Source organism: Lissotriton vulgaris, chromosome 6 (assembly GCF_964263255.1).
Source record: "Lissotriton vulgaris chromosome 6, aLisVul1.2, whole genome shotgun sequence".
Taxonomy (NCBI): Eukaryota; Metazoa; Chordata; class Amphibia; order Caudata; family Salamandridae; genus Lissotriton; species Lissotriton vulgaris.
The window spans coordinates 1,352,524,349-1,352,546,093 of NC_141694.1; the positions used below are offsets into that span (position 1 = coordinate 1,352,524,349).

At 42.3% G+C, this 21,745-nt stretch overlaps 1 protein-coding gene across 1 annotated transcript in view; it reads right to left on the bottom strand.

Moving 5' to 3' along the window:
* The window catches only part of RYR2 (ryanodine receptor 2), a 3,481,211-nt gene that overhangs the window by 963,104 nt on the left and 2,496,362 nt on the right, over positions 1-21,745 (bottom strand). The window contains exon 69 of the mRNA XM_086925791.1: positions 8,768-9,008. Within this exon, the coding sequence (XP_086781917.1) occupies positions 8,768-9,008 (241 nt within the window). The remainder of the gene's footprint in view (positions 1-8,767; positions 9,009-21,745) is intronic.

The window sequence follows — 21,745 nt, forward strand, 5'->3', positions numbered from 1 at the left end:
TATGGCATGGATTTGCAGAGTATTTAACCGCCAGGAGGAGCCACCGTTTTATTGGTCGTGGTTGCCGTCAGTTTACCTATTCAATCTGGGTGACGAAAATACCTTCTTAGACCCTTGAATCCATAATGGTCCGTTCTCAATTAGGTCCGTTCTACATTTGGCGACAAAAAACAAAGATATGTGATGTCTTCTTCTTATTATTAATATTTTGTTTCACAATTTATCTTTTACATCCCCTTATGTGTTTTACTTGTAGGGTATTTTCAGGAATTTAAATTATTCCACCCCAATCGTTCCTTAATTATTATGGGCGGAGGACCGTTGGTCAACCCGTGTTGCATTGAGGCTCCGAAATTGCTTATTTAACTGGGGCGGGCCCTGGCTTTAATTTTCCCCTACCAGCGGTCTTTAATTCGGCCTCCCTGCTCCTTGCTTCCTGGAAGTCAGTCCGTGATTCCTGCGATCGGTGTGTTCCGAAACGAAAAGAACACTGGCTGTTTGTTTTTCCGGGTTTTTAAGCGTGCCGTTTTCTAATTGGACGCCCGTAACCTGTGCTTTCATTGGTTGACATCCGGCCAATCACCACCGTGTTGCTATGGTGAACGGACGCACCTCAACATATCTCTTGGTTATTTTCTTATTTGCTCATAAGATATAGTCTGTTTCCCCTCATTGGTGCTTCAATACAAGCGCGTTGTCATGGCATTTTGATGCCGTTTCCCCAGCGCTCGGTATTGACGAGTCCATTATTAAGCGGCTGCAATTATTAAGCGGCTGAAATGTTAGTCACCGGTTCATTTATTTACCACTCCCATTTTTTCTTTAAGCTACATAAACAGACTTAGTCTGGGCTGCAAAAATTATTAAGCGGCTGCAATTATTAAGCGGCTGAAATGTTAGTAACGGGTTCACTTATTTACCACTACCATTTTTTATAAGGATAAGTGACATGTTCATAACTATATTAGTACAGGCGGTTATGCACTTACACCCGGTTCTATTCAGCTTTTGGGTGTATTATGATATCCCTATTATACTGGCGGTATAATACGGATATCATAATACACCCAAAAGCTGAATAGAACCGGGTGTAAGTGCCGCTTAATAATTATTGCAGCCCAGACTAAATCTGTTGATGTAGCTTCGAGAACGGACCACGGTGAGTAAAAATAAATGCGTGGTTCCATCTTGTGGTCCCGTCATGGACTCGTCAATACCGAGCGCTGGGGAAACGGCATCAAAATGCCATGACAACGCGCTTGTATTGAAGCACCAATGAGGGGAAACAGACTATATCTTTTGAGCGAATAAGAAAATAACCAAGAGATATGTTGAGGTGCGTCCGTTCACCATAGCAACACGGTGGTGATTGGCCGGATGTCAACCAATGAAAGCACAGGTTACGGGCGTCCAATTAGAAAATGGCACGCTTAAAAACCCGGAAAAACAAACAGCGAGTGTTCTTTTTGTTTCGGAACACACCGATCGCAGGAATCACGGACTGACTGCCAGGAAGCAAGGAGCAGGGAGGCCGAATTAAAGACCGCTGGTAAGGGAAAATTAAAGCCAGGGCCCGCCCCAGTTAAATAAGCAATTTCAAAGCCCCAATGCAACACGGGTTGACCAACGGTCCTCCGCCCATAATAATTAAGGAACGATTGGGGTGGAATAATTTAAATTCCTGAAAATACCCTACAAGTAAAAGACATAAGGGGATGTATAAGATAAATTGTGAAACAAAATATTAATAATAAGAAGTGGACATCACATATCTTTGTTTTTTGTCGCCAAATGTAGAACGGACCTAATTGAGAACGGACCGTTATGGATTCAAGGGTCTAAGAAGGTATTTTCGTCACCTAGATTGAATAGGTAAACTGACGGCAACCACGACCAATAAAACGGTGGCTCCTCCTGGCGGTTAAATGCTCTGCAAATCCATGCCATAAAGACAGGTACATGAATTAATAATAAGTCCTAAATAAATAAGGCAATAAGTGAGATGCTAGCTATAATACTAAGTATTTCATTCATTTTGTTTCATATATCATAGAGACACTTGATGGGAATGAGAAATACATACATTTGACAACCTAAAGGAACGTTGAGAATATTTCTCCACCTAGGAAGGTATGCAAAACAGCTAGTTCCTGATAAAAAATCTCTTTTAGATAAAGAAAAATATCTTTAAAGGGTCTTAGAATAAATAAAGAATTAAAAATTGTTTATTCCACCCAGTGATATCACAACTTGAAATTACGCACAGAAGCCTGGGACAGGTCTATCATTCCGAAGCCCATAGGATTTTTATGAAAAACAACATTGTCCAGTAGAGATATGAACTCCATCTGGAACAAGGTATGCGTTATGATGAGAACACCATAAATACGTTCTTAATATGCCTATGTGAGGGGTTAACAGCATTGGATAATAATTCCAAGGGAAAGGTAAACATAGTTAGTTTTGTTATAAGTGTAGAAATGTATAGGAACAGTGATCAATATGTCTGTTGGAGGGATGAAATGTACATAAAATGCTAGAAAAACTGGATATTCATAATGTTTGGTGCTTTTATGTAAAAAGAGGAACTAGTGTTTGAAGAAGATATCCCAGGAATAATAGATCAAAGATAAAGGGTCTAATTCCAATCATGATATGATGATATGATGTTGGTATCAGTGAGATGTACTTTGAATCTGCACCAAAAAAGAATGGTAACTGTGTTTCTTAAATTTATTTAGAATCAGTCCTGAAGAAGGTGTACTAGCCGAATACCGAAACGCCGCGTCGACTTGTTTGATTCTTTGTGTTTTTAATTGTAATTTTTAATAAAATGTATAACATGTGTTTTTAAATATTGTGATAATGAATAATGATAACATTTTTTGTACCAGAATAAATCTAAACAGAGTTATACCAAACATATAGTGAGGGGATCATCTCTTTTTAATTTTAGTTTTCATCAAACACAGCAGTTTTCGAGTAATAACTTTTTGGTTGTCCAGTTTGAGCATATTGTGACAAGTTGAACACAACGCCTTGTACCTTTGCCTTTCCCGCCCAATTGATGGCGTGCTGTTTTTTAGATAATAGGTTTACTCCAGGGAACACTCATTGAAATTGGACATACCTTCATTTTGTCCATTTTGTGGGGACATCTTTGCTTTTCTTTGAAAACTATCTTCCCCCCAGTCCCCTATAAGTCTGCGTGGGGTCCTCCTTTTATTTTACAATGTACATTGCTTCAACAGCAGAAGTTAGTGGAGCCACAACTGCCAAACTAGTTCTTGAACGGTATGGTATGGTACGGTAAGGTACAGTAGGGTATGATATGGTTTCTTTTACATTAATACGATATTGATTAGAAATAGAAGAAGTCTGTTGAAGTGTTTATGTGAACCAAATGATGTTAACAAATCCTTTCAATTTTATACCTATTAAACTTTACACTGAATGCAATCAGATCTACAGAAGGCTATTATCCAATATTATTGTAGCTTTCTAAGCAAACAATATATAATAGCCTAGTGTGTTGTTTGCAGTTACCGCAGTCCGCAGTTACCGCAGTCCCCCCTCTCCTCTGCCAGATCAAAGCCCTCCGCCCCATGGTTCTCTCCGGAGTTACGTAGGGAAAGAAGCAAATGTAAAAAACTTGAGCGCCATTGGCGACGCACTTATGAACCTCTCGAAAAAAATGTCTATAGAACCGCGTTAAAAAGGTTTCACAAATTAAAACAAGCCACTATGTAAGAATACTTCGCCAACAAGATTAACTCTGCTGACAATTCGGCTAAAACCCTCTTTCAAATTGTGAAAGATTTCACTAAACCATCCGCTCTTACCCGTCTTTCCTTACCAAGTCAAGAACTTTGTGGTGGCCTATCGCACTTCTTTCATCACAAGATTGTGGATATCTTCTCCTCTTTCACACCGCCAAAGGGGCATGGTGACGTGATACCAGTCCAACCTCCTTTACTGGCCTGCACTAGCACATTTAAAGTATTCAAATCCATCGTAAGGGATTCTGTCCCACATGGAATGCAAAAATGTAAATCTGGCTCTCCCCTAGACCCCGTCCCAGCTCAAGTTTTCACGCAGCTGGGGCCACTTATCACCACCCCCCTAATTTCTATCTGGAATACCTCCCTCACCTCTAGCCAATTCCCGTCGGAATGGAAACAGGCAATGCTAATCCCCATATTGAAAAAAGTGGATGCTGACCCGTCGGTACTAGGCAACTACCGACCCATCTCACTTCTCCCCAAACATGCCAACATTTTGGAAAAAATAGTACAGGAACAATCGGCTCACTACTTGGAATCCAATACCCTCTTGCATGACACTCAATCCGGATTTAGATCCGGATATAGCACAGAGACGGGCCTTCTGGAGGTATCGGAGAACATAAGAGAGAGCGTGGACAGAGATGAGGTGGCCATGCTGGTGCTCCTCAATCTGTCCGCGGCCTTCGACACCGTGTCCCACTCCATACTACTGGAAAGGCTACGTGACTTAGGAATAAAGGGCACACCACTGGTTTGGATAAAATAATTCCTGTCTGGTAGAACGCAACAGGTATGGTGTCGCCCCTACTTGTCAAAAGATAAGATGTCCCTTGACTGTGGAGTCCCTCAGGGGTCGGCCTTCAGCCCTCTCTTTTTTAACATTTACATGTCGCCGTTGGCAAGGGTTATTGAGGCCTGTGGTGTCAGAGTGGTCTCTTACGCTGATGATACTCAGTTGATTTTTTCTTTTAGAGACCACTCTGACAAAGGACTGGATAATTTTAAATCTTGCCTCACTAACATTGTTCAATGGATGACATCTAATACGTTAAAATGGAACACCGATAAAACTGAGGTGCTATTTTTTAATCTGAAAACCCCTCTTTTGTCCTCCACATGGTGGCCGCTGGAGTAGAACCCACCCCCAATCCCGGCCAACTCGGCCCGGAACCTTGGGTTTCATATTGACAATGAATTATCATGCAAAACGCAAATTCAAAAAGTTACATCTGCCTGTTTTGGCAAATTAAAAATGATTAAAAAAATCTCCCCCTATCTATCTAGGGACTCGATGAGGACTGTCGGGCACGCCCTCATCACTTCACATCTGGACTACTCCAATAGTCTCTATGTAGGGGCTCCTGCATATCTACATATTCGACTACAGATTGTCCAGAACGCTGCGGCAAGACTGATCTGTCACGTCCCCTATCGTCACTCCATCTCCCCATACTTAAAGAACTTGCATTGGCTTCAGATATCTCATCGCATCCAGTTCAAAGCCCTGGTCCTGGCCTTCAGAGCACTCAAAGGGAAAGGACCAGGCTATCTCAGAGACAGACTGAAGCAGGTCCAATCAGTTCGCTCCCTTAGATCTAACCACCTCCGTCTCTTACTCCCTTCCCCGTTTCCATCTCTCTAGAAGAGGAGGAAGAGCTTTTGCGGTGGTCACTGCTAAGCTATGGAACTCCCTTACACTTAACCTCAGACTTACTGAATCAGAACCCCTATTTAGGTCCAAACTGAAAACATACCTGTTCTCCAGCTACTAGCCGCCTTAGTCACTACCGTTCCTCTCCACAGCGCCGGGACACCCCCGGTGGGGGTAGCCGTGCACTTAAAAAATTTCATATATTAATAATAATAATAATAATATTAGTTTTAAATATATTACTGCTCTGGAGAAATATTGTGTTGCATACCAAAGTACAGAGAGGGAAATATCGAGAGTTCCAACAGGTATATCAGACCTAATATCAAACGTTAGTTGCCTATGTCAGCACCACGGTCATAATACAACTATTCTCTTTTCTTTAGCCACCAAGGCTCCTGCAATATATATCAAACCCAAGCAGTGTGACACCTTGAAGTGTCTCTGTTTCACTATATTGCCCCTGTCTCCTTTCCTGTGTCTATGTCCTATCTCAAATGTGTTAATGTCACGTTGGCTGTGGATTCTGAGAAATGTGTATGGTTGCATCAAACCTGTTGGATATGTATTGCAAAATTATTGCATTTTGACAGGTATCTCTGAGCTCAGACAAAAACGACCTATGAAAGATGAGTGAAGGTGACCTGGGCAATTTTCAGAAGAGTTTAGCATCAAGATGGCTGCAATTGTCGGGTTTTGTACTATCTGCGATAGAATAACTATTAGATGTCTAGCTTAAAGAGATAGTTTGTACTTGGTTTGGGTTTGAAATAATAATACTGAATTGTTTGTATATGGATTTCAGATTAGTGCTCAAGGTGGCTTTAATTTACCATGCATAGACAAATACAATCAAGTGTTTATTCTAGATCGGAGGTCAATTTTGCTCCTTTGTGGGAACAATCCTCTTCTAAAATATATGGGAAAATGTTGATATGGAAAGAATAGAAATTAGATGGAAGTAGGAATGTTAATTAGGGGACAGTGAATGGTATTGTGGTATTTTTTGATACTGTGATCATTATATGGGGTTGATATCAATTTATTGATAGACCATATGAAGGCTTTGGAAAATTCTGTAAAGGGGTCAGAAGACCAAGATGGAGTACCAGGTAAAATTAAATCTTGTGGCAAATCAGATCTTAAGGCTTTCAAAATGTGCATGCATTTCAGTTGTGGTCTAGATTCCCTAAGGATGAAGAAAACAATAAACACATCTTGCCTGCGTCAACTTGGAATTGATATTTCTTTAAATGATTGGGAAAAGCCCATAGTTCAAATATGCAATGGTCCTGATCATAAACTGAGAATTCAACAACAGAATATATGCATTAGAAAACAGTAAAATTTCACAAACTAGGTTTGTCTGAGTCAGGTATTTGTTCAAGATGTTGGGTTGTACATGCTAACCTACTTTAAGGCATTTTATTCTGTTCAATTGCAAAAACATTTTAGGATGATATATTAGACAAACTAAATTTAGCCCGTAGGCTTCATTTTGAGGCAAAGGCTGAATTGCATGCTGAAATTTAAGTGTGGATGTTGATGGCAATAATTATTGGCAAACCACATGTTCTATATCGCTAGAAGTCTAAGCTCAAAGAAATTATTTTTTGTTGGATTCAGGAAATTGTTGTCATACATGTAAAATGTGTATTACATAACTATAGGAATGTGGGGTGATTTTTAGAAGTTATACTCTGTAACCTGGCAAGTGCTAGTCACCGCTGTTATAAGGGCTAGTCACTTTGATCTGTGTCTGTTTTTCCTATTCCCTTTGTCCTTTCACCCTCTATATCTATGATTGTGTAATAGTAGAATTCTTTTGTGTATGATAAGATAAGGTCAACATGAATCTTTGATAAGTTTTAAGTGTGCTTAATAATAAAATAAAAAGGAAATACTGCTGCCAAATAATCAATGTGTGCCATTGGCATAGCTGTTAAAAGATCTCACACTCTTGATGAGAACATAATGTGTTAATTGACAATGATGGCGTTCAAAATACTTTTTGTGTCACTATAAACACTTTCACCGAAGCCTGTCACAAAATATAATACTCACACTTTCATATGTTCTGTGGAGGAGCTCATATTTATATTTCTAAGCAATACTCTGGGTTTCACCATCCTCTTTCTCAGTCCACAAATGCAATTTCCTAACCAAATATTCTTACTTTTCAACTCAAAGACAACTTCCTCCTAACCTACACAGAACCAGCACACAATTCATACTCACTAGCTGCCTACATTTACCAAATAACTTCTAAGACGGACCTTCCTCAAAATCTGCTTACAGAATCAACTCGACAAATAGATCTGATACTTAATACAGGAGACTTAAACCTCTAAGCCAATGGTTTTATTTTTTGGTGGACACCTATGTTACCTGACTGCCGCTTTTCTCTTCTATTCATTGTTCCATTTATGCACTAAATGAAATTATCTGACAGACATACATCTAGCTGAGGCAATACAGCCTGTGTAGCCTGTTTTCCATCTTGATTTATAAAAACATCATCGTCTCTATTCATGGGGTCAAGGATGTATGCCTGAAAATTTTCCTCTTTGTCAATCATTGTCTGAAACCTGTCATCTGTTTTAGCCCTATGCACCCACTATGCTTTTGTGGACTATCTAATTGATTCACAGGATTCCTGGGCTTTCCTCGCTTTTAGTATTACAATTTGAAAACTGATTCTATGGTAGGATACTGTGTTAATCAAAACCTCTTGTCAAGCCTTTGGTGCCACTCTCCTATAGCTATCTAAATGTTGGGTATCTTTGCATCTAGGCATGTAAATCTATAGAAAAAAACTCATACTGTCAAAGCAGAATCTACCGATTTATAGCAATAAATTTGAAAAATTGATGTGTTTGAAATATTCAAAAATAAACATCCTTTCCTTCTCAGAGGGAATGGGAAGTTAAGAAGCCAATGAGGTATAGTTACTTAAAGGAAACTTAAAAGAAACTAGATAAAGAAGAACATTTATCCCTATTGATTTTAATGGTGTAACACATTCTACAGTTACATGAAATAAACAAACTAACACGTTTTTACAACAGTATTTTGTGATTCTCATTCGATTTAGAAGGGTTCTTTCAAGTAAGTGGTATTTTCATGAAATGCAAGATCAGAGAATAATGATTAATAAAGAAAAGATTACTAAAATAAGCTAAGTGAGATCAAGGAAAAACTTTTCTGTTTTAAAAATTCTTAGGTAGTACTGCTGCTTTAAAGATCCTATTTTCAAAAGTTTTTTCACTGTGGTAAAAAATAAGGAAAACCTTTTGAAAAAAGGACCTCTACAAAGAGCACTTCACCTTACCTGTTATAGTCTACAAATCGAATCAACAAAGGGTAGAAGGCATAGAGGTCCCGTGCCAAGGTGGTCAATTCATCTAGGATGAGTAGCTCAGCCTCAGACATGTCACCTCTTCCCTCTGCTCTAAGATGTTCTTCATCTGCTATGACCATTGCAGCTTTTTTCTTTAATTTCTCCATCAAAGGCAGGAAATGAGTCTTTAAAAGCTGGGGTTTCACTTTGCTGATGATGGGCTGTGAAAACACTGATTGAAACCATTACCATTCATTAGTATAAATATGTGAAAACATAATAATGCAATGACATTAATTGTGATGAGGCAGTCCCCTTTCATTGGTCTGCACATAAAGATCCACAAACATCTTCATAGGGTAGTGGGCTTTCTCAGGGTAAGAAGAATAAACTTTCCCAACATTTGGACTAAGCAAGACTACTAAAACCAATGAGAAGGAATCCTTTAAAATATGATAGTAAAGGAAACTAAAAATAATGCAAAGGCATCTGACATCTACATAAATGATATACATTACAAACATTGTGTTTTCAGCAGTATTGAATTTAATATTGCCATATCAGTGAAGCTGAAAAGGTTCTGTCACTTGAAGAAATTTACTAATGACTTCAAGCATGGATGTCATAAAAGAAACAACTTTCCCAGTTTGTGACAAAAAACAAACCAAAGATATATGTATGAACATAGCAGAAACATTTTGCTAGTTATATTCGACCTATTTTAATGTCTATGTCAGACGACATTGATCGCTTGGAGTCGCTGAAAAATAGAAACAAACTATGGTGCACAAATAGCACACTAAGATTTATTTATATCAAGATGATATCCTTGATCATAATATGGCAAGAATCAGTTTTCAAATCTGTTCTGACTCAAGTACCTCTTTCCTTTAACCTAATACCTCTTTATGAATCCAGCTCACCCCCAAGCTGTGTTGCCAATGTCTCCTTTGACTCTACAAAATCCCATCCTTCAATCCACCAACGATAATCCTTTAGTCACCTTACTGTTCGAAATACCACTGAAAAATCTCATTTATTATTTAAATCTCTACAATTATTTAGACCCACTTTTGAATATAACATCCACTATATTAGACAGGTGTAAGGACAGAAACTCTTCAGTAGGTTAAGAGGACTTTACAAAATATGGGTGCTATAGAAACATGTCAATTCTATGATGTCTCTGAACATCTATAGAAAGACATTATCAGTTAATTTCCTTGATGATACATTAAAACAAATGTATTGTCATTTGATGGTGAAGCATGTGTTAAAGAGAATCAAACATACACAGGACATGCATGGCCTGAAAAATAAGTACATGCTGCAGATGTTAAATTATGCATTAAGTTTAACTTCTGTAATACAAGAGGGCACATATATTGGATTAGACCAGGGGTCCCCAAACCGGTCCTGGAGGGCCGGATCCATGCCAGATTTTTGGGATATCCCCATTGAGATACATGTAGAAATTTTAAAAATCTGGCATGGATCCGGCCCTCCAGGACCGGTTTGGAGACCCCTGGTTTAGACCATGGGTGGATGGAAAGCATCTTTTCTACAAAATAAATACTGAGATAAATAGACGTTTTTATACCTAATGATGAAACCAACAAAATTTAGACCAGTGTTGAATATTTAATTTGTGAGATATCGCGCACGTAATACTGATTTTGTGGTATATGTCCTGGAATGCCTGTGTAGCAGGCAATATGTGAGCAGCACTACCCACCCTGCTAGGAAAAGAAGAAGAAACGCATATTGGCAACAGAGACCTTCTTTTTAGTAGAACATGTATCCAAGCACCAGAGGGGTGGGAATAGGACTGTGACACTTAGAAAGTTAGAATCCAAACACATCATCAATCTTGAGAACAAGGTTCCACTTGGTTGGAATATGGATGAGGAACTCAAGGTATATTTTGAAAGCAATTAACCTATCTATAGACATGCTAGAAAGAGAACACCTCCTATTTCAGTTCTGTTTCTCATCTCCATGCAAATAATGTATTCTTAGCTATATGGGCCCTTGCTCTTTGGTCTCCTTTTCCAGCAGCCAATGGACCAGTGATGGCTCCTCTATAGAGGGCAAAAGGGCAGCGATCCCCCAAACCATCACCCCTCACTGTGCATCTTAATCATTATACATTGTAAATTTTTTCAGTGAAAACAAACTTGCACATTTGTTTACATGTAAAAGCTGTAAAAACACCTGCACCGGAAAATGCTTCCCTGGTCTCTATTGTGCATGTTTTATGCGTGAGCTGGTATAGCCCAGCCTTTCACAGACACAATACATATCTGAGATGCTGCACTAGCATCAGTCAGTGCAGCATGTCAGATAATGGTGACCAACTGCCCAAAAGAACGTCAAGCAAGGCCTCATTAAACGGCAGCAGAGGCTCAGCCGAGCTTGACTGCGGTTTAAGGACCTCAGTGAGGAGGTTAGTCCTCACGGCCGCGACGGGGAACTCAATGCCCAAGGCCCTGGCCGCACACGTCAACACCACACTGTAGGTGGCCCCCACCTCCATAGCCACGATAGGGGGTGAGACAAAACCAGTATCTGGCGAAGTGTCCGGACCACTGGCATCCCCAAGTTCACCTGTCCAGTCATGCTGGGACTGACAATCACGGGTCAGAGGGTCCTCAGACCCCTCCCAATACACCTTATCACCCATCTCCTGAAAATCAGGGTTGTCAAAGGATGGGGCCGGTTCGTCGAAGTAGAACTCTCCAAGCGGCGTCGAGAGCGGCGCCCAGCGCCGCCATTCTGACGCCGGAACCGGATCGAGAGAGGCACCGGGGACGGTGTCGCCCGAAGGCGGCGCCGGAGGTGATACCCTAGGGACCGGCGCCGGTGAGGTCATCAGGTCAACCGGCGACGACCCGGATCCGGAAGCGGATCCAGCGGGGTCCTGCGGTGCCGGGCCTGACGGCGCCGGCGGCGTTGGGCCGAAGCACCCGGCGGCGGCGGCCCGAAGCACCCGACCCGCTAGGGCCCCCAGACGGGTCCGCTGGGCCCGAAGGCGCCGCGGAGCCCGTCGGAGGAGATAGGGACCTCAGGGCCATGAGGAAGCACTCAATCTCCTCCGGCGTCGCTTGCTGCCCAGGGACTGGAGGGTATGAGGCAGGCCGCGACGCCTGCGACTCCGACGGAGCCGCGCGGGCGGTGTCACCCGAACCCCCGGCCGCGTCGCGCGATTGTCAGGGGGAGTCGGAAGAGCGATGACGTCTCTTCGACTTCTTGTGCTTACCTGACGACTTCGAGCCTGAAGAGGGATGGTGACTCCGGAGCTATGATGGCTCCGACCCCGCGACCGGTCCCTCGACCTCCGTCCGGACCGGGACCTCTCGCGGCGCGGGCCGACTGCCAGAGCTCGAGCCGATTGCGGGACAGCTCCCGCCTAGCTTTCGAAGTCAGGGCACGGCAGTCGGGGTAGGCCTTGTCATCGTGGTCGACGCCGAGACAGTGAAGGCACCGGCGGTGAGGGTCGGTAACCGTCATCAGTCGGTCGCAGTCCTCACAGGGTTTGAAACCAGGCATCCCTACCGGCACCGATTGGAGTCGAAGACTCTGAAAAATGATCAAAAATGATCGAAAAAGTTAGTCAAAAAGTGACTATGGGTACAACTTTTTCCGGATCTGCGCTGCTGGCGCGGAAAAAAGAAGAACTGACATCCGCGCGCGGAGGCGGCGTCTAAGTACTACTACGACGTCATCACGGCGCCCACGACGCTGACGACGGAGGCGGAGCCGCAGACGACGCCTACCAGCGCAAAAATTTCCCGATCCAGTCTGACGCCTGGGGATATTCTAAGGTAAGGAATCTAATACTAACCTGTTTCTTTCAGATATATATTTTCCCACTTGAAATGTTTTCTAGTGCTATTACTATTGTGCAACAATTAATATTTGTTATCAGCAACAGAAGCAAGAGTTTGGTAAAATATATAGAGCTCAATTCACAAAGATTTTTATAAGCATGGGAAGTGTTACTACAGGTGTACTCTTTAATGTATTCTTAGTTGCCTTTGTGAACAGGACCGGAAACGTACAACTCGCTATGAGTAAATGTACAAAAAGGGAGCAGTCCTCTTTAAGTGAACTAAATGTATGTAAATGTTCCTTGAATATTCCCAAATTAGGTGTTTGGGGTGGGGGTGGGGGTGGTGGTAAAAAAGGCATGTCAGAGTACTTTATTTATTTATTTGTGGGGTTTTATATAGCGCTGGCTAGACCCGGAGGTATCCGAGCGCTTTACATAGAAGAAAAACTTAAACGTTGCACAAGATGCAAATGAGTAAAAAAATATAGTAATGTACAAAAACTAATGAAATGCAGCGTATCAATGGATAAACACTATAAAATGTAACAAAGAGTAGAGAGGGATAGGAGATTGGGCAGACGATTGTTAGATTAAATAAATGTCCCGCAAACCAGAAGCAACTAGGGTAACACCAGGAGCCAGTCCACCACCATCGAGCCAGAACAAGGCAGGCTCATTGAGTCCGGAGTAAAACCTGTGGATAGGTTGGGGTCTCGGAACCACAGCACAGCTAGACGGCTTTGCTCACAGAGCCGAGACTAGTAGAGATCCGAGACGGCCAGTAAAGGCACCCACCAACAGGATGCCTGGGAGAAGCAACGAAGGAACAAGGGAGGATCTAAGCAGTCTGTCGCAAGGCATAGACCAGGTCGCCGAACACCAAATTCCATAGACGAGACTGGTTGACAACAGTGCTCCCGTCAAAGACCACCAATCCACATAGGATGATGGACTCCATCCGGGGTTGCCAATCCTGAGAACCTCAGCCAATTCCAATGAGGAGTGGAGACCCTCAGAACTCAAACAACTCACCAGTGGAGGAAGGCAGTCCCGGCTCCTAGATCACAAGAGGGGCCGCCAAGTGGAAGAGAGGGTTGCAGACAGAAAACCAGTGCTATCTCCCTGCTATGACCGGGAAAAACCATCACAGGGACCAAGGCAGCCACAACAGGAAATGAGCAGGGCCTTCTCTTGGAAGGTAATCCATTTATATTTGCCAGAGAGAAGTGGAAAAAACTGGATGCAGAGTAGTAGTGGCAGTGTCCGGAAGGTAGGTGTTGGCCGTGGGTTAACAACCCGAAGGTGATCCAGAGCCCCCTCCTCTCAACTGCATTAAGCAGCTCAACCGTACAGTCTGCCATTTTACTAGGATTCCGTAGGGAGTGGATTTTCTGGTTGCTGTGGAAGGATTACTCTCGTTCGGAGAGCATATCGGAAAAGCCTTGGAGGATTGTTGTGTAGTTGCCTTCAATCCCTGGGATTGAGATGGATCAATGGGGGGATACTTTCCAGGATTTTTGCCTAGAAGGCGATCCCTGGCCCCTGAGCTCCTGGCAGGAGCTCCTTGTAGGAGAGTAGGGTCTGCAATCCTATGGTCACCCCAGATTTTTGCTTTTTGCTTCACTGGTTTACGACTTTCCCTGGCTGTGGGCCCGCTAATCAGACCCACAGCCTAGCTGCTCTCTCTCTAAATTGACACACATGTACTTTAGGTGCATTTACCAATTGGTATTGGGTAACTCTTGTAAGTCCTTGTACAGTGTACCATAGGTACCCAGGGCATAAGTGCACCCAAGGCCTACCAGGGGCTGCAGCATGTATTATGCCACCCCTGGCTGGCCATCTAAACAGACACAACTGGCTGGTAACACAGCTGGGGCAAGGTGGTGTAATCACTCTTTGCTGTAGATATAGTATACCTATATCTAACCCCCAAAATGGACACATATACTCCTATTATTCACTCCTATGGCAGGGCTTATCAATCCTGAAGGCAGAGTGCTTGGAATTATGTGAGATGGTGCTCTAGCATGAGCTGAGCCTGTCTGCAGCTTTCGGAACCATGTCCTTATAGCTGTTCCATGATAACGCTATACCATATACTCTTAAGTGCATTATAATCCTCGCGGTTATTGCTAACTTTGGCATAGCATTATCGAAACATGTCGTGTAAGGTGCCATACGCTTTGGAATACTACCCCCTTGCCAGTTCTGGCGAAGGGGGTAGCATTCCACCCTTCTAGGGGGATAAGACATGTATGTAACTAGAACCCCGGTTAAAGTTAACCCGAGCCTCAGCATCACAAAATGGATGCTGCTGCCACAGACACAAGTCTGACCTCCTGCTGCTGGGAGTCCTTCCAGCGAGGGAGGCCTGGACAAAGGATTTCCTGCCTGGGGAGGTGCTAGCACCACCCCAGACAGGACTTTGTGTATCCAGATAGGCAGGGCTGAAAGGAATGAGACATGCTTGGGGCACACAAGGTGTCCCTGTGCATACCCCGGTTCAAACCAGTTGCTGGGGCACTCCAGCCCCAGCTCTGGTGCGAAACCAGACAAAGGATAGGGGATGTAACCACCCCCCTTCCTGGTCCCACCCATGGGAGGGACCTAGTCACTAGTACAGCCCCTTTTAGCAGAATAAAGGTAGGAGCTGGTCCCATTCCAAATTAGATTATCCTGAACAACTCTACAAAGAAGAAACTCTGGACTTCGATGTTCTGCTCCACAGAAGACTGAAGAAATATCCCTTGTGGCCAAGGAGTGGCCACCCTGCATCTGCAGGCACCATCAAGCGTCCTAGCGGTTCACTTTGTCGTCCTTCCTGGTGGAACCAGACTTCAGAGCCCGACGAGACCCGGACTTCCAGACCTCTACGACCTCAACTCACATCTGCAGCACAGCTGAAATCCGTGGGTGCGACGAGACACGTGGGACCGGCCATCTTTAAGAAACTGCACTTCGCTTCCAGCACGACCTCTGAGGCACCCTCGAGAAAGTGCTTTGAGGATTGAGAAGCCCCAGCCACGAGCCGCTCCTGCACCGAAGACCAGCCCTCCAGCCTCCACGAGATCTGCGTGGGGCCCTTCTGCCTGGTTGCTGCTCGACGCGCTGTCTGGTCACTTGCCGGCTGGCTTGTGGCCTCCTAGACGACGAACTCTGAAAACTACACAGCTGGTCTGGTTGCTCCAGACTGGCCCTTGCTTCCTTCCAAAAGAGAAGTGCCCCGGGACCTCCTGGTCCGCACCAGACGCCCTCTTCACTCACCGCGTGGGTTGCCTTTGCCAAGGCCTGTTGACTCCGATCTCGGAACAGACACCGCCGACAGCAAGAGCCTGCGTGGGACAGCTCGTGCCTCCATCCGAAGACACCTCCTGGTTCACGTGGCTGCAGAGTCAAGCGTCACCTCTTCACCTCATCGCGACAACATCATCTGGTTCCTTCCTGGTTCCACTCCGGTCACTGGCTAGTGACTGTGAACATTGTCCCCTCTGCTTTCAGGTCTCCACCTTCCTCGATCCGCCCTTGGATCACTCCAGACATCTTCCTCATGGTCGCCTGCAGCATCTTTCTCCAAGGCTCCATTGACTTCAACGCGGAAACCTGACACACTTTCACACCTATGCACCCGCAGCCCGTGGGTGAGGTAACGAGAGCATTTCGGTGCTCATAGGTAGATTGACTCTCCTAGTGTCCAGGTATCCTGTAGTTTCAGTCTCAACCGTCGGAACTGTCTTTACTTACCTATTTCGTAATTTGTTCATGCCCATTGACTTTGCACTGAAACCAGCGTGTGTGTTCTAACACTGCACAAGCATCCCGTGGGCCTCCTGCTCCTTACCTAAGGTTAGGGTAGTGAAGCTCCAGCGATTCTACAGCCTCTGGGCATCCTCATTTCTTCTATCGTTCTACTTATACCATTTACTTAGTATATGGTTTGTCGTGCCCCTAGGGCACCATTGTAATTTGTGCGACTTATTGTATTTTTCTTAAGAGTATTGTTATGTGCTTAGCCCTCTGATATGAATTATATTAAGTGAGATGCACACCTCAGTTATTCTTATTTTTAAACCTTCTTTACCGTTTCATTTTTTTACCAGCGTGCACCACCTGCTTCGCGCTTCGTCTCGTTGTGCTGTAACTTGACTAAACCCAAAGAAAAGGAACCCATTTCAGTTCCATCAGGCTGCACAGCCCCAACAGAATTTAAATCCAATGAATCAATTTCATATCTTTTCTCCGCTATTTTCTTCTTTGTTTTGCCAAGTTTTTAATCAATTTTCTCTTTATTTATATTCCATTCATTTTATCCAAATAACTCTTGTCATCAAATATTCACAAAAACACAGGAGCGTGGGGTGGGTTTCACACACCATGATTTTAATCCAACCATCCAATGCATTTCGGGAAATACATTTCCCTTCGTCAGGGGCATCAACAAATAAAAATACATATTTTGTAATTTGACTTGCTTCATTAGCCTAGTGTGGTGTATGTCTTCCACTTCCATTGTAGTTTACTTTATTTAGTTTTGTAGTTCTTCTCCCTTGTTAGATTCTTAGCTATGTAATATGGAATTCTGTTATTGTATTCTGGTGATTCTGATTCGGTGGGCACTGATCTAGGAAATGACATTTCTTTGAATTCCTCTGTTCTGGATGCTCCTATTTTATCTAGAAGAAGTGTAAAATTGCCTAAGAAATTCTGTGATTATGTGTTAGATTGATTTTGTTTTCTTTATTTTGTTTGTTTCATTTTGTTTAGAAAGGAACATGTGGTGTATGTCTTCCACTTCCATTGTAGTTTACTTTATTTAGTTTTGTAGTTCTTCTCCCTTGTTAGATTCTTAGCTATGTAATATGGAATTCTGTTATTGTATTCTGGTGATCCAGATTCTACTTCAGTGAAGCGGTTGGAGCTGAACTGAAGAGATGCCTGGACTCTAGCACCAGTGGGTCTTATTTGTAACTTAAGAATAAATTAATTTAAAACCTATTTCTGCCTCCTCCCGCTCTTTACACCTAGTAAAACATTAATACACTGAAAAATGTTCCCCAAAGTTTAAAAAACGAAGTTCATCAGTCCTGAATTATGAACATATTTACTGAAGCATAATATAAACTCATTTGCCTCGTACCCGGAACCACTAACATGTTGCATCCTCTCTTCATTATAGAAATGTAATTAAACGCATACTCTCGCAATTCTTTTACCAGCTAACTAAGCCACGAAAATGGTCAAACATTTCTCCATGAATATAAATGCTGCTTTTGCTCGAATGCACTCACCATGGCCTGCTAGATAAATCAATTTTCTTAAAATAATTCAGTTGTTCATTTCAATACCGGCGTGCAAAGACGCTGAAAACCTCCTTCTTGTGCGAGCTAAACATGCGGACTGAAACCTCCTCTTGCACCTCCCCTTCTTCGTTTGAAATCACCTTTTCATTGCTTACACGTGAGGACACCAAAACTCTGCACTAGTCATCACACTGGGCTGGCTACGTTTAAACAGTTGTTTCAACATAGTTTTACTACATATCCCAGGATGCCATGTTTCCTAACTCCCCTCCTTTTACTGATTCACATGTAGTTACGATATTTCACTTTAACATCAATAAATGAGTTCACATACAGTTCATCCATAAAATAGTTCGTTCTTGTCAAGAATATATATAATGACTTCTTGTATGATGCTTCCCTCTTTGTCATAATTCATCACGGAAGGAAACCCGACTCCTGTGCATATTCACCATCTATAATGCTCCTTTAATCACAGTCTTTTTTCTTGTAACTTATAATGTTCTCATTGTCAACGTGGGTGCAATCTCAGTTGAGACGAAAGATTCATGCTATGAAATATATTAAGTGAGATGCACACGGAGAAAAGATATGAAATTGATTCATTGGATTTAAATTCTGTTGGGGCTGTGCAGCCTGATGGAACTGAAATGGGTTCCTTTTCTTTGGGTTTAGTCAAGTTACAGCACAACGAGACGAAGCGCGAAGCAGGTGGTGCACGCTGGTAAAAAAATGAAACGGTAAAGAAGGTTTAAAAATAAGAATAACTGAGGTGTGCATCTCACTTAATATATTTCATGGCATAAGTCCGTCGGTATTGTTATACTTTTGACAGAAAATAATAGACATGATTTCATAGTCTAAAAAAAGAAAAAGAAAAAGAAAAGCGGTAGAAGCAGCCGCGTTTCAGAAAGATCCAGTAATTACATTTTACACATGACCAATAGATCCAGATAGAAAATCTCAACCAGTGCAAATTTGAACTTTTGCATAAATCTTGTTGTTGCACATTGACCTTAGTTCCCTTTTCCCACAGAAGAGGTTCATCCACCTGCAAGTAAGGTCTATATAATCTCAACTGTTACATTTATCATAAAGAAAATACTAATTTTTAAAACATAAAAAAACCTACACAAACAAGGTGTAAATTATAGCATAAAAATAAAAGAGGCAACACATTGAAAAATACATCCTTATCCATAGAATCACTTGCGTCAAGGAGAACAGATTTCCATTAGGCAAAAAATATAAAAGGTTAGCATGTGCCATCAATTGATGAACGGGCTTATTTTAAAAATCTAAAAAGACATGGATCACTACCACAGTTGTACATCCATGGGAACCTGCTTTTGTCCCTGGCATAGATTCAATTACCATTGCTAAGGAGTGTCTACGCATATGGCAACTCCTGCAAAGAATGCATTGTAGGTGATACCTTGTCCAATGAAGTCCTAGAGCAAAACTGATTTCAACCAAGTCAGTGCACATTAAACAACAACAACCACTTCCGATTTGGAGTAATTTCAGTGACAATTGGTCTATGTCAGTGCCAAGGACAAAACATACTCTTCTATACTGATCGCTTGCTGCTCTCCTCTCCAAACAGAGGTTCCATAAGACCTCAGCACCCTTTATACCCCCGGAGCCTTAATCTTACCTTGGGATCAATTCATGACTCCTTAAATCCAGAAGTAGTCTGAGAATATTGAAGCAATGTGAAAATACATCGAGATGACATTGACTTGGTGAGATAAAATACATACATAGATGATGAGTTGTTTTTAGTACAGAAAACGAATACATTCTAAGCATTTAAAGTTTAAAAGTGTTTCGGCTAAATCAAAGCAATGGCATAGCAAGGGGTGTGCGGTCTGTCCCTGGTGGCACGAGTTTTGGGGGCGGTGGCCCCCTCCCCATACCTCTGGCTTTCGCAGGGTGGCAAACAAACACAGGAACCGTTAGCACCTCCGCTCTTAACCCCCGGGCGGCAAAGGTTCTAGCTACGCCACTGAATCAAAGTTCAGTTTACTTCAGCACTGTCATGCCAAAGGGATCTCTAGAAAGCAATAACGTTGATACCTTCCTATTCAGAACTATAGGTCTGATTTAGATTTTGGCAGATGGGTACTCGGTCACTAACACAACAGATATACCATCAGTCGCATTACAACTACATTTTATCCTAATCCTATCTAACAAATTTTAACCCAGCCCCTATACGTAGATATTGTGTAGACTGACACATGTATATTTTTGTTTTAGGGGCAGTACCGAATGCGTATGATTATTCCCCTTAGTCTCTCATTCCTCAGTTTTTTCGCAGAGAACATCACTTTTAGCATTAGTGCTGTGAGTGTACTATGGCTATGTCATCATAGTTTCTTTAAAATATTCATGCTTTGTCAATGAACTACCATGGCCACTGCAGCACATATCATGAGCCCTACAAAATCTAGGCTGCTAGACAGAGAGTAGTTCCTTTTTTCTTCTAGGTAAAAGCATATATTGATTGAGTTGCTTACATATAGAAGAAGAAAATGAACAGAAACTGTCCTTGATAGAAGAAAGGGGCGGCATTCCAGAAGGCGAGCTGCTCTGTGGCACCAAGTGAAAAGATAAGATGACTAGTCAGTCAGTCAAAAATACTTTATTCGGTTTCAAACATAAACCATAAAAGTATACAAAAAACATGCAAATTGGTCCAAAAAGCAACAGATTATACAATTAAAAAGGACCAGGGATTGGCAATAAACAATACACAAGGTCAAGTTAAAAGTGATATAAGTATGTTTTTACGTTAAAAAGCATTTCATAATTAAAATTTAATAACAATCATATCTATACAACCAGTTAAAAAAGAGTTGTGTGCATTATGTTATTACTTTGCCCAATTAATTTTTTTACTTAATCTTGTTACAATTGTCAAAAATTTAGCAATGTTGTAAATTTCCCAAACACTTGGTAATAACTGGAGAAATAACAACGCAGGTTTCACTTGGTAGAACCCTTTTCCCTTTAATAAAGGTACAATAAACTTTTTCCTAAGGGCGGTGAAGTGTTTACAGAAGAACATAAAATGGGCAGTGTCCATAAGGGAAAGCCCGTCACAATTACATAGCCCCAGATCATTTGAGTTTGTCCAGCCAGGGCGGCCACTGATCAGTAGGTGGATTTTATTCAGCCGGAATTTAGTTAGAAGAAATCTGTGGTTTGAGATGTTTACCACTTTTAAGTAGAATTCCAGCTGACACCCTGATGTCACAATCAACTGGTGCGTTCTTACTGTGGGCTTTACCAGTTCCAAACATTCTCTGTCCATCCTTCTGATTTCCAAGAAGGCATTTTTACCCAATGGACATCACCCTTAACCAGATGGGATGGATTAGTGAAAATCTCAGGGCGTCCCAACTTGATTGATAAAAGGTGGACATATTTCAACCAAGGGATATAGTCCCAATGGTCCAGTGCTAAGCAATTGGTAAGGATTTTATGGTTTACTGTCAATTCTGGATTCAACCATACAGAAATCCACTTCAATAAAGGGGCCATTGCAATGCGGTCCTCCAAGTAATCTATACCACATTCCTGGTGCACAATATAACCAGCCGTGGATCACTGTAAGGACAAGATTGATTTAAGGAAATTGTCCTCTACTACCTGGAGGGTCTTGGCTGGTTTATATCCCCACAGATCTGCCCCGTACAATACAATGGAAATACATTTAGCGTTATACACCTGCAGTACCGCCTCCAAGGGTTTAACCCCTAGTTTACGGGAAAACCCCAAAACCGCAAAAATTGAACGTAAGAAGACTTTTTTCTTCTCCTGCAACTGGGG